We start from the raw sequence: 12505 nt of genomic DNA, 5'->3' as shown, positions 1-12505 counted from the left end.
CCCCTGTGCCAATCAAGAATATGTCATAAGAAATTAAGATGTCACTGAAAAGTGGTGTTCCAAGACTGTTCAAGAATAAACTATATGTTGAACTTGGCCCATCTGTCTACAACTCTATCATTTCATCTAACTACGTAATAGCTTCAAAGCTCTCTCTCGTACAACCATCTTGGTCATGACTAAAAAGTGATTGGTTTCATCTTCTCTAGCCAACTCGCGAAGTTCTGTCAATGTACCCAAAAAAATATTACATACATACACACACATACATACATACATACATACAATATGTATATATATATATATGCATAGTGGGGGTTTATTTAATTTACTTAACAGTTAATTTTATTTTAAAGCAAACTTTCCTGTCGCTGTTGCTTTCAACCCACGCTTTCTTGCTAGAATGATAATTCAATTTCAGCAAACAAGCGTCTTTCAACCATCAGTATCATATTTTGAGCAAAAAGCTAAAGTTTTTTTTTATGAGAAACAAATGCCTGTCATGCACCAGCCAATTTTTGTTTTTTAAATACAGAGGAAATAACCAAATTAAAGGAGAAGAATTAAAAGACTATTACTAAATTAAATTATAAAGCTGTTTTACATAATTTCTATTTTACACACATACTATGTATGTGTAAAATAACACACATAATATATATTGGTACATCCAAGAGATTATAGTTCGCTTTGCTCAGCAAACGAAGTTAAAGCATCTTTCAACCATCAGTATTATATTTTAATTCCACTGCTGCCTTTCTTCTTCAGAATAAAAATTTTCAGGCAATCCATGCTTCTCAAAACGACTTAACGCCCAATTTGCGATAGTTATAAAAGAAAAAAAGTACCTCCATTGCTTCATGGAATGTCAAGAGCGCTGCAGCAAGTGTATGTGCTCCCAATGGATATTATTTCTAAAGCGAATAAATAATAATTGTTTATAGCTTAAAGAAAATAGCACTATAAAATGTTTTCCCAAACCGTTTGAACATATAATAATGTAATGCCAAACTATGACGATTCGTGTTAAGAAATAAAGATCTTCCAATATTTAACATTCATTTTGCTAAATGTTTTAATCCATGAAAAAGTTAATTTAATTAATTATAGAATTCCATGGAGCTGAAGGTCACGGTCTTTAACAAAGAACGCATTTTTTAATGAATTACGTTCAATCGTGAGATTGCAACCCAGCTTTCAAAAGGAATAAATGGAATTAATTTCAGTTACGTTGGTAACATAACAATTCATTAATATCAGCGTCACGAACTCTCCGATAAGTTAACGAATGTTTTAGTAAGTTCTGAGAATTTGAAAAGCATACGCCCACACATATCCAACAATATATGAATGACAAATTTAGTTGTACTGCTAAGCGTAAATGGTATTAAAAATCTAGCTGACGGAAGAAAAAATATTCTAGTTTCTGTAGAAGGTATTCTGTATTATTCTGAAAGTTCTCACTGTTTAGAATTTCAATAAATCCACTTACATACATTACATACAGGATTTTTACATACATTATATACCGGATACAACATATAATTATATAAAGGATACAACATTTACATACATTATATATAGGATACAACATTTACACACATTATATACAGGATACAACACATATTACACAAAGGATACAATATTTACATACATTTTATACAGGATACAACATTTATATACAGGATTTTTGCTGTAAAATACAAGTCATGAGAGAATCAAATGATTAAAATCATTCGGACGCGATACCGCAGCACGTAAGTAGCATCTTTAAGACGTTTATTAACAATATGCAACAGAATGGAGTTTATTCTGCGAAAATGTATCCAATTCAGGTATACAAGAATTAAAGTGAATTTTACGAAGGTACTTGTTTTGTTCAGGAGCTTCTTTCAAAGTTGTATATTATGTAACTTCAGCAAACTTAAGAAAGATTACAATTCAATAGTCACTTTTAACGTCTGAATTAATTGTATAATTCTATGAAAATAAAGTACAGTTGCTATTTGCAAAGACGCAGTTTCCGTGAATCAGACAGACCTTTGGTTTGCTCTTGATTTTAAAAGCAGAAGAATGCTTCCATAAAAAATAATCGGTGTTTAAAATACAATGATCTTCAAAGATTCCAGATGATTTTGGTCTTCCGTGCAGGTGATCATTTCAGAAAAGTGATGTTCAGTATCGGTGTTCTTTTATGGTCTCAGAAATAACTATATATTCATTTTCACAGGTGGTCGCTACGAGATGGGGTTCAGTGCATATGATAATGAAGATATATTACATTTTTATTATAACGTGAAAACTATTCTATGATTTCATGCGTACCGCTTAAATTTTGTAGAGAAAAATAGCTTGTATTAAAAGCGGTACACGCAAATATTGACATCAAACATTCACTCTTTCTGTTACAGTGCAGCTGAATTTAATGAATTTAGATTCATAAGCTACTCTTGGTTAAACAATGTATAAAAATGTTTGAGGAGAAAATATTAACATGTAAAGTTATTTCATATCAATTAACCCATTTTTATGATTTTCGTCTCTACTATAACTTTTCCTTTTTGTGTGCACTCACCGGGAAGCAGATGAGTTTACCCATATTCAAAGCTTTGAATGCTTTAGACATAGAGCTTTTGGCAGCGATGCTCGCAGTTATACTTTCTCTCACCCATCTCTGTTAGCTAGTATTCCAACATTGACCATTTTGATAGAGGAAGTTAAATTACATTATTAAAATTTATGAGTCAATTTTTATTTAGGTATATATGTGTAAGCCTCAGACTATAAATCAGTTTTAAACTGTAAATTCACTTTTAGGTTATTTAATACCTGCAAGTTGCGGACTTTTGATTGTGCTTCTTGTTAAATTTAACAAGTTGTGCTTCTTGTTAAATTCAAACTCAAATAAAACGTTTTATTTAAAACCTTCATAAGACTTCATCGTATTTTACAGATGGAAGGATAACTCTCTTAGCAGTCTAAAATGCTTCTTAAGTTAGTATTACACATCTTAGAACCCTATTAATAACATAAAAGAGAACATTTAAGATATTAGATCCTGTATTTGGCGTAACTGTATCAAGGATATAGGGGTTGGTTGCACTGTACAAGGTTTTAGTGATTAGGTTAGTGGTTTAGTGATTAGTTAGGTTTAGTGATTGGGTTATTCTAGAGCAGGAGACGTGAAAAACGTGCAGTGCCCTTGACGGGACTTGAATCCCGGACCTCTCGAATATGCGTCGAGTATGCTTCCAATTACACCACGAAGGAGTGCAGAAAGATGATAGAAAATACCTTATATACTCCCCCTTTTCAAAAGGCGACTTGAAATTAGGGGACTCAACTGCCAAATCCTGGTAGTTGTCCTAATTGGACTAATTGTCGTCCACCACCCTTTTAATTCAGGCGTCACTTGTAGAGCTTTTAAATTTTTTGAAGACGTGAAAAATGTGCAGTGATCTCGCCTGAACTCGAACCCTGGATTTCTCGAATACACGTAGAATACGTTTCCAATTACAACACGAAGGCGTGTTCCACATGAATTCGTGGTGTAATTAATCCCTTCGTGGTGTAACCGTCTGTGGTGTGGTAATCCTTCTTGGTGTAAGGAGAAATACCTTAGAGTATTACTGAAATCAACACACACACACATAGAAGAAAAAAAATCTGTGATATGTTTTTACAATTCTTGTAATTCTGAAAGTGCAAAAAGTTTTGAATTACAGGTGTAAACAGACTTTTAAAAATGCACCAAAATTTTATCTACAATACGTTGAGATTCAGTAACGATTTTATTCGTAATAAGGTAAAAACATTCTACTAATATGAAAATCTTTACTAAATTAAAATTCAAACATAAAAAGTGTTGTGATTCGCATAACTAAAAAAACCACTGGGAAATAACAAGAAAATGTTTGCTAGAAAACTAACCTATTAAAAATGCAGCGAATCCTAATGCATCTGCTACTCCATCCACAACATAACCACTAGTGTTTCTTAACGATACATGTTGAACCATCCCCATGCGGCTGCGAGCAACATCGCCATCTAGTGCGTCACACCATGTTCTCATTTGAAAGAGGAAGATAGCAACATAATGAAAAATTCTTGCTTCCATCGTCGTGCATTTGGCTGCTCCAAGAGCGAAGAGGAGGCCTATGAAACTTATCATGTTTGGCGTAATAAAATAGAAAACTGTGCTGAAATTAGTCACCTGAAACGAAATTAAAGCAGACGTTAAAAAACAAAGAGTTAAATATGCTCTACTTTATTTCAAACACTGCTAAGGATGAGAATATAAAATATAAAGTATTTGCAAGAGACATTACAAATATGAAACTTGGATAGAAAGAAGAGGTAAATTGAAATTTTTTCGAAAGGAAAGTCATTGACGAATCACATTTTTCAATTAATTGCATTATGTGAGGAAGCTAAAATGTAGCGTAAAATATTAAACATAATTTTTTCCTGTGTACCTAATTTCTAAAACAACAAAATTAAATCTCTAAAAAAGAATTATTATTTATAAAACTGTTTATACAAGAGTGCAATTAATGGTGAAAAATCCAGGTTCTGGGTCCTATAATCTTACTGTTTTTCAAGAAATTATATTCTATAAAAATCAGATTAAAGCAAAAATGACAGAAACGTTTAATTATTTTTTTTACCTCCGTCTGTAATTATTACAAGTTTGAAGCATTTGTAGATAGAAGGACTTTGACTGGTCAAATTAAAAACAAGAATTACTTCATTTTAATTCCTTCAAGGATTTGTGCTGCATTGTCATTTCAAAGTTTCGCTAAGATTAGGTATGGAAAAAATCGTTATTACAATACGATAAAGAAACTGCCATTTGTTTTTCTAAATTGTAAGGCTATTATTAAATTGAAAACTTTTAATTTCCACAAATACATATTGAATTTAAACACTCCAATGTCTTGGATAATATTAACCATTTCAGATATTTTAGTAAAGCAACTTTCGTAAAAATTAATTTTGAGATGCCTTTGTTAGGCATCGATCCACAGTGGACCGCCAGTGCCGCTGATAAGAGAAAAGAACCTTTTCTATTGTGGTATTGCGGGCTCTGCCATATGCAGATGATGCGGGATTGCTAGTCTCTGGCCGCACAAGAGAAGAACTCGAACGAAATGGTACGGAAGCCTGATTCCATATTTTCAGATAAATGCAGTAGACTTAAATTGATCATTTTCGCCCAGAAGTTAACGGCAGTAGTCATCCCACGACCAATCCAATGCGACGGCCGTGTATAAAATTGATGGGATGAAATCTAAAGATCTCAAAAACAATAAAGTATCTCGGAGTCACATGGGTTCAGAGTTTCACATGGCTGCCCCACCTACAAGACATCAGAGTCAAGACAACAAATATAGCTAAGAAAGCCAGACAATTCCAGGGAAGCAACTGGGGGCAAAACCCTCGCATCCAGAAACAACTATATCTAACGATAGCGGAGAGAATTGCTCTTTACGCATCGGCTATATGGGTGCAATCAATGGGAAGTCGCAAGATCAAACTCCTGACAACAATACAACGTCCATTTGCTCTAAACATAAGCAGGGCATATAGGACAACGGCATCAAGTGCAATAATGGTCTGGTCCTTGCGGGACTAACACCCCTGCACATAAAGGCCAGCATAGAAGCTGCGTATGAGCCCCTAATCAGGCTAAAACAAGATGCCAACTTTGCAGGTACCGCCTTTTATACAATACACTATGAATTACCAGGCAGTGTGCAGTATGTGCACCCGGCACACAAAAGTAAATGCATCCATGTTGTGACAGCACAACACTCAAAGCCTCCCAGAGAAACTCCACGTGTGAACTCTCGATTCTACACCGACGGATCAAAGTATGTCAATGGAGTGGGATGCGCCTTCATTAACTTCAAAAATGACCCAGTGGAAAACAAATGGAAAGGCCATCATGCTACACACAACAGCATTTTACAGTCGAAGGCTGTGGCAATAGTAACTGCAATTCAGTATACTCTGGACATTAATCTAGCAGCAACCGAAATTCACACAGACAGCCTGTCAGTGCTATAGGCAATCATGAATCACCATCATACGTCACCCACAATTATAGAAATCCAACAGCTCCTGCGTAACAATCTGCAAACACGCATCAAACTAATCTGGGTGAAAAGGCCTGTTGGCATTTGAGGGTAAAGAGATGGCCGACCAATTAGCAAACGAGGCGGCACTCAACAACGACGCGCAAGAGGTAACAGCTCCAATCCCGATTTCGCATTTAAAGCGAACGCTAAGAGAACTAAGCAAAGGACAGTGACAACGGAAGTGGGATAACTGTGATACAGGAAGAAGGGCACACGGATTCTACCCAATAGTAGATAACGAACGTCTCCAGGCTATTCCACCCTTGACAAATTATATCACGGGACATGGCCCATTTCCATCCTATTTTCAGAGACATGCAATTTCGATGACAGATATATGCGTCTGCGGGGCAACTGGCTTCCCCGACCACTACATATTTGAATGCAGCCATACGTTCAACTTTCACCTACTACTCCCAGCCACAATTATAGAATCATATAAACGATTCATCATTAAGCACCCACCAGCGGTCAAAAAGATCTGCAAAATAATAAGGCAGGTCAACGCCCTAGGGCAAGATATCTGCCAACCAAACACAACAGTCATCTTTTACTAGCAAATCATCATGAGAATTCTGACAGTCCCTCACACTGACAATCATCTGAATGCAACTTACAATATGTTTAAATTGTGTGCAGTTCTTCTAATATAACTGCACAGTGTACTACCAACATGTATATATAACCGCTGAAATGTCCAAACAGCGCATAAAGTACTCTGCACATAGTATAAGAGACATAGCTGCTTACTACAGTACTCATTTACAGCGTATAGAGCACAATACTGACTATCAACAGACTGCTACCTGCATTGTGTCTTTATAATATTTACAACTACTGAAATAGTATTTACAACGACTGAAATATCTATAAGTATTTACTGGAATATCTACAGTATTTACAACAACTGCAAGTGATATATCAGTGTATAAGGTACTGTGCGCAAAGTAATTGGAACACCCTTACAAATTGTGTACAGAACTTATCAACAGTGTACACAGCACAACACTGAACAACACTGACTGATCACAGGCTACTGCCTGCATGTCCATGCTTAACTGCACAGTATAAAACAAAAATGTATCCGACTTTACATTGTGTAACCATTCTGTAAGCAGCAAGTGTATCCATTTACAAGCATAGTGTATCCATTTTTACATTGCGTATAAATTCTGTAAGCATTGTGTATATAAAAAGTGCTGCATATCTATTCAAATTATATAAGCATTGTGTACCTGATATAATACTTAAGAAGCATAATGTATTCTACAGCGTAAAGTTTCATCTGTAATTACTAGTTGTACTGTATACAATGTCAGCATAATACAACCCACTTGTATTATGTCTGCACTGCATCTGCTCTTCTACTATACTTAAGAAGCATAATGTGTTCTACAGCGTAAAGTTTCATCTGTAATTACTACTTGTACTGTATACAATATCAGCATAATACAACCCACTTGTATTATGTCTGCACTGCATCTGCTCTGCACAAAGCGTAGAATTAATCTGCATCTACCTACACTGCATCTACTTAACCTGTATAATCTAATAACCTTGCATAGAATTGCTTGGCTTGGCAACATCACACAACAAGGCATGCATGGTGTTATATACTACCATTGTCTTGCATATTGTTGTACAGTCATTTATTCGATTCGTATAATAATGCGCAATATAATATCTAACGCACAGCAAGCATCGTGTAACTGATTCAGCACTGTGTGTATATATTTTGAGCACTGAGAAACTCGATGAATATGTCTTTAGTTTTGTAAAATAAAATTCGGTATCAGCGGCATACTTTTCTTGTTACGAATTTTTAAAATGTTTCATGGAATCACGAATAGCCTTGTACTTTATGTTTCACTATAATAAATTTATCAAGAAAGTGATAAAGCACATTAAGTTTAAATTAAATAAATATATTTGAATAAACTCGAAATTAATTTTTATATAAGTAGATTTGGTAAAGTGATTTCCTTTTTTTTAATCACATCGTCATTTGGGAACACTTTAATGAAATATTTGTGATTATAAAATGTCTCAGAGAAAAGGCTTTGGGTTTATTATTAAGAACAATAATTACTCCAAAATAATAACAGAGATTTAAAACAAATCTTGTTGATTACAAATAACTAATTTTCAACCCCCCAATGGTGGGCTGTCAGCCGACTTTGGCTTGACCACTATTAAAGCCAGAAGTGGTGGTCACTTTTATATTATTGGAGAGACGTACTAGGTGGGCCCCCTTTATCTCCTATGAAGGGATGTACACTTAAAAACATGCCTTCTCCGTGATTCGAACCCGAGCCCTTTGGTATAGCAGTCGGCTCACCTAACCATTATACTGTCTATGTACCTTAAATTTAACTACAGTATATATCATTTGCTCATGGTCCTTACACACTCAAATTGAAATGCGAAAGAATAAATGGAATATTGACTGAAATTATTTTATAATTAGGAAATGAAGCAAGAAGAGTATCCATACCTTAAAAGTTGCTGTAGATTGATATTCAAGACCAAGTAATCATTAAAGTCGTATTTTCGTATTACAGGCAATAGATAATGAAACGTTTCTCACCTCGTTGAATAAGTGAGCTGCTGGGTTATGTATGTAGTTGTTGACCGGATCCATCATGATGAGTTTAACGGACAGGCCCGTGAAAGGAGATATCATCTCTGGCAAAGAAGCTGGCGTGGAAGTTCCACTGATGGGCACTACATGACGTGAAGAAATGCGGTTTTGGACTTTGTAAAAAAGAGCAATGTCCATCCACAAAAAATACAGCAGAAGGGCTGCGATAGTCATGACTGTACCTTTGTGTTCCAGCATTATGGAACTAGAAGGGGATGATCTCGATATTCTGCTTCAGGAAATCCTACCGAAAAGAGAAACAAACATATACTCTTCTTTTTTTACTTTTTCTTTTGTTTTAGAAGATGAAGGATTTGTCCTTACTTTTTTATGACTATAATAAATTACGCAATTAGGTTATGTACTTGACATGTAACTGATATGAATTTTTAGAATTTAGTTGCTATGCAATTATAACATCAAAATTATCTGGCAATATTACAATAAATTACAATGAAAAAAGAATCAAAAAATATTTTTAAGCAAGTTTTTTTTTTAAGGCCCAAATTTCAAAATACAGCAAGATAGCTTTCAATAGAAATAATAAAAATATTTTTTTTTAAAATAACCATGAATAAAATAAAAATCAAATAGAATAAATAATAAAAAAAAATCTGAAACCTTTCAGATTTCCTATCATGCCCAAACGGGCGGTTTTTTTTTTAGTCCAAAGGGGCTTTGTCCCTGAAGGACTATTGTTTTCGTTTTGCGATTTTGCGTCGGACTCATAAACGTCGGTTCACTTTTCAAACTGTTGCCACAAAATGTTAGAGTCCTGCATTGTATTTGAAGAAATTAAATAATGAAAAATCTGCATAAATGATTGTCTATTTCTCGCATTGTGATAAAACAATGGTACATAGAGCCATCGAATTTTGAATGACGAAATCCTACTGCGAATATGGGCATCTGAAATCCCAAATTTGGAATTTGTTTTATTATAGATTTTATATTTTGTAAAACTTTAACGAATTTTTGATTTACAAACTCAATGCTTTAAAAGCGAGAAATGGCAACGTTATATAGAAAAAAAATACTTTTATCTCCAGTTCGCGAGACTGTGTATATCGGAAATTCTAAAGATATGCTTAATTTAACATTATTTTGCGATATTGCTCTTGAACTGAATTTTATGGTTTAAGTGCTAAGAACATGATATTTAATAAATAAAGGTAACACTCAAAACGTTAAAAAAAAACGCCCCTTTGGACGTAATTTAAAATCTGAAACATTTCAGATTTTTTTTTTTTTTTTTTTTTTTTTTTAGTCCAAAGGGATTTGAATCCCGAAGGACTATTAGTTTCGTTTTGGCATTTTGCGTCGGACTCATAAATGTCGGTTCACTTTTCAAACTGTTGCCACAAAATGTTAGAGTCCTGCATTATATTTGAAGAAATTAAATAATGAAAAATCTGCATAAATGTATGTATATTTCTCGTATTGTGATAAAACAACGGTACATAGAGTCATCGAATTTTGAATAACGTAATCCTCCAACGAATATGAGCATGTGGAAGACCAAATTTGAAATTTGAAATTTGTTTTATGATAGATTTCCTATTTTTTAAAACTTTGACGAATTTTTGATTAACAAACTCAAGGATTTCAAAGCGAGCAATGGCAACGTTGTGCAGAAAAAACATTTTTATCTCCAGCGCGTGAGTCTCTGTATCGGAAATTCTAAAGATATGCTCGTTTTAAAACTATTTTGCGATATTGCTGTTGCACTGGATGTTATGGTTTAAGTGCGAGGAACATGATATTTAATAAAGAAAGGTAACACACAAAATGTTAAAAAACGCCCCTTTGGACGTAATTTAAAATCTGAAACATTTCAGATTTTTTTTTTTTTAATGCTTTACTTTTTTTTTTTTTAAATTTAAAGACACATATACATTTTGAGAGCATTTGGGCTAACGCAACATTATGCTAAAATGTATTTAAAAAAGCAAATTTTTAGAATTTACGATAGACAGTCTCGCGAGCTGGAGATAAAAATGTTTTATTCCCTACAGTGTTGCCACTGCTCGGTTTGAAATTGTTGAGTTCTTTTAATCGAAAATTCGTTAAAGTTTTACAAAATATGAAATAGACAACAAAACAAATTCCAGATTCCAAATTAAGGCTTCCAGGTACCCATATTCGGGTGTAGGACTATATTATTCAAAATTTGATAAGTGTAGGACATCATGCACAATCATATAGATTCTTCATTATTTAGTTTCTTTAAATATAACACAGGACGATAATATTTGGTAGCGGCAATTTGAGAAATGATTCAGCGCTTTGAGTGATTCAACGCAAATGCCGTTTTGAGACTGATAACCCTTCTGGGCTAATAAATTTTCTACATTGCTATTACATGTTTATCAGGAATTGACTTTAATTTATATTAGTTTAAGTTATAAGATATAAAATCTAACGTATGATAGACGAAAAAAACAATGCATATAGGAAATTTTATTTTACATTATATCATTAACAATTTAAAGCTCATAATGTTGCCTTAAATAATTTGTTTATTACTGTGTGGTACAAAAATTTATTATTTTACTATTTCCTTTTTTATTGGATGGTCATATAAAAATATAAAACTCACAAGATAAAATTTCAGTAAAGTGCTTATACTATATTAAATAAAGGAAAGGAAAGAATATACTTTGACAATTAAGCAATTATTTCAAACAGCCAACTAATGAACTCGTGTAGTAAAGCAGTCAACTTTAGAGGCTAAAGTTATACTACACAGGTATGTAAAATAACATCATGAGCGATTTAATGAAAGTAAAAACGTTTTAATACACTACAAAGAGAAAGTTAAAATTCATTTTAATGTTCGTCGACGCATTTTAAAAGTCGTAAAAGTAATCTCTTCTTTTCAGGAAAAAGAAAATATTTGCTTCTGAAGATGAGAGGCGCTTTTGTGGCTTTAAAATGCATCAGTTTGTAATTTGTGGTAATATCACAATAAAGATTTCCCAATTACTTACTCCACATTTAGGTTTATGTACTATGATACAGTTCACAAAGGCGAAATTCATAATATAAACAATATATTTTCTTATATATGCTTTGTTATAATATCAACACATCTTGAATACTGAGTTAAACCATTGACAATAAATAATAAGTGTTTTCTCTCACATTCTGTGAACCATATGACTTTAACCAAAACAGGGGAAAATAAACATTAATTTCAGTTGCCGTCAGATAAACCTGCAGAACAAAGTGATGCAGTCAACCTTCAGTTTACCTACATCATGATAGTATGATAAAAGTTTAAGGATAAAATGAAAAATAACTTTTGCACGTGTTTTCATATCTTTTGTACAACGAATCATTCGATTGATTTTATCTTATCATATGCCATTGAAAATTCATTCTGATTTCCTTTAAACGGGCAGTGCTAAGCCCATCGTATAATCATTGTATTGATACACAATAACTCACAATTCAAACAAAAAATAATCTAAATTCTTGGAGAATTGAATTGAACTGTAAAGTGCCACCGACTGCAACAAGGCCAAAAGCAAAACCGAATTGTTTCCGAACCATTGTTCTTTTTGTGTACGACTACAATAATTAATTTAGATATCAAAAATACAGAAATGCCATGAGAACTGCACAAAAATTCCCACTCTATTCGTATGATATATTACATTACACTTAAAACATTAATATTAATGATATAAAAATACAAGCACTCTAAATAAAAACCATTTTG

The 12505-nt window shown here is 33.4% G+C and overlaps 1 protein-coding gene across 9 annotated transcripts in view; it reads right to left on the bottom strand.

Moving 5' to 3' along the window:
- Cpes (Ceramide phosphoethanolamine synthase) overlaps positions 1 to 12505 on the bottom strand; it is a 161369-nt gene that overhangs the window by 38212 nt on the left and 110652 nt on the right. For all 9 annotated transcript variants that reach the window (XM_085820866.1, XM_085820867.1, XM_085820865.1 and 6 more), the window contains 2 exons: positions 8728 to 9025; positions 3931 to 4213 (listed from right to left, as the gene is read on the bottom strand). In XM_085820866.1, the coding sequence (XP_085676992.1) occupies positions 3931 to 4213; positions 8728 to 8979 (535 nt within the window). In that variant the 5' untranslated portion in view covers positions 8980 to 9025. The remainder of the gene's footprint in view (positions 1 to 3930; positions 4214 to 8727; positions 9026 to 12505) is intronic.

This window comes from Stegodyphus dumicola, chromosome 7 (genome assembly GCF_044657685.1).
Source record: "Stegodyphus dumicola isolate Sdum_Otavi_A_Nest chromosome 7, ASM4465768v1".
NCBI classification, from domain to species: Eukaryota; Metazoa; Arthropoda; class Arachnida; order Araneae; family Eresidae; genus Stegodyphus; species Stegodyphus dumicola.
This window is presented reverse-complemented; position numbering and strand designations above follow the sequence as displayed.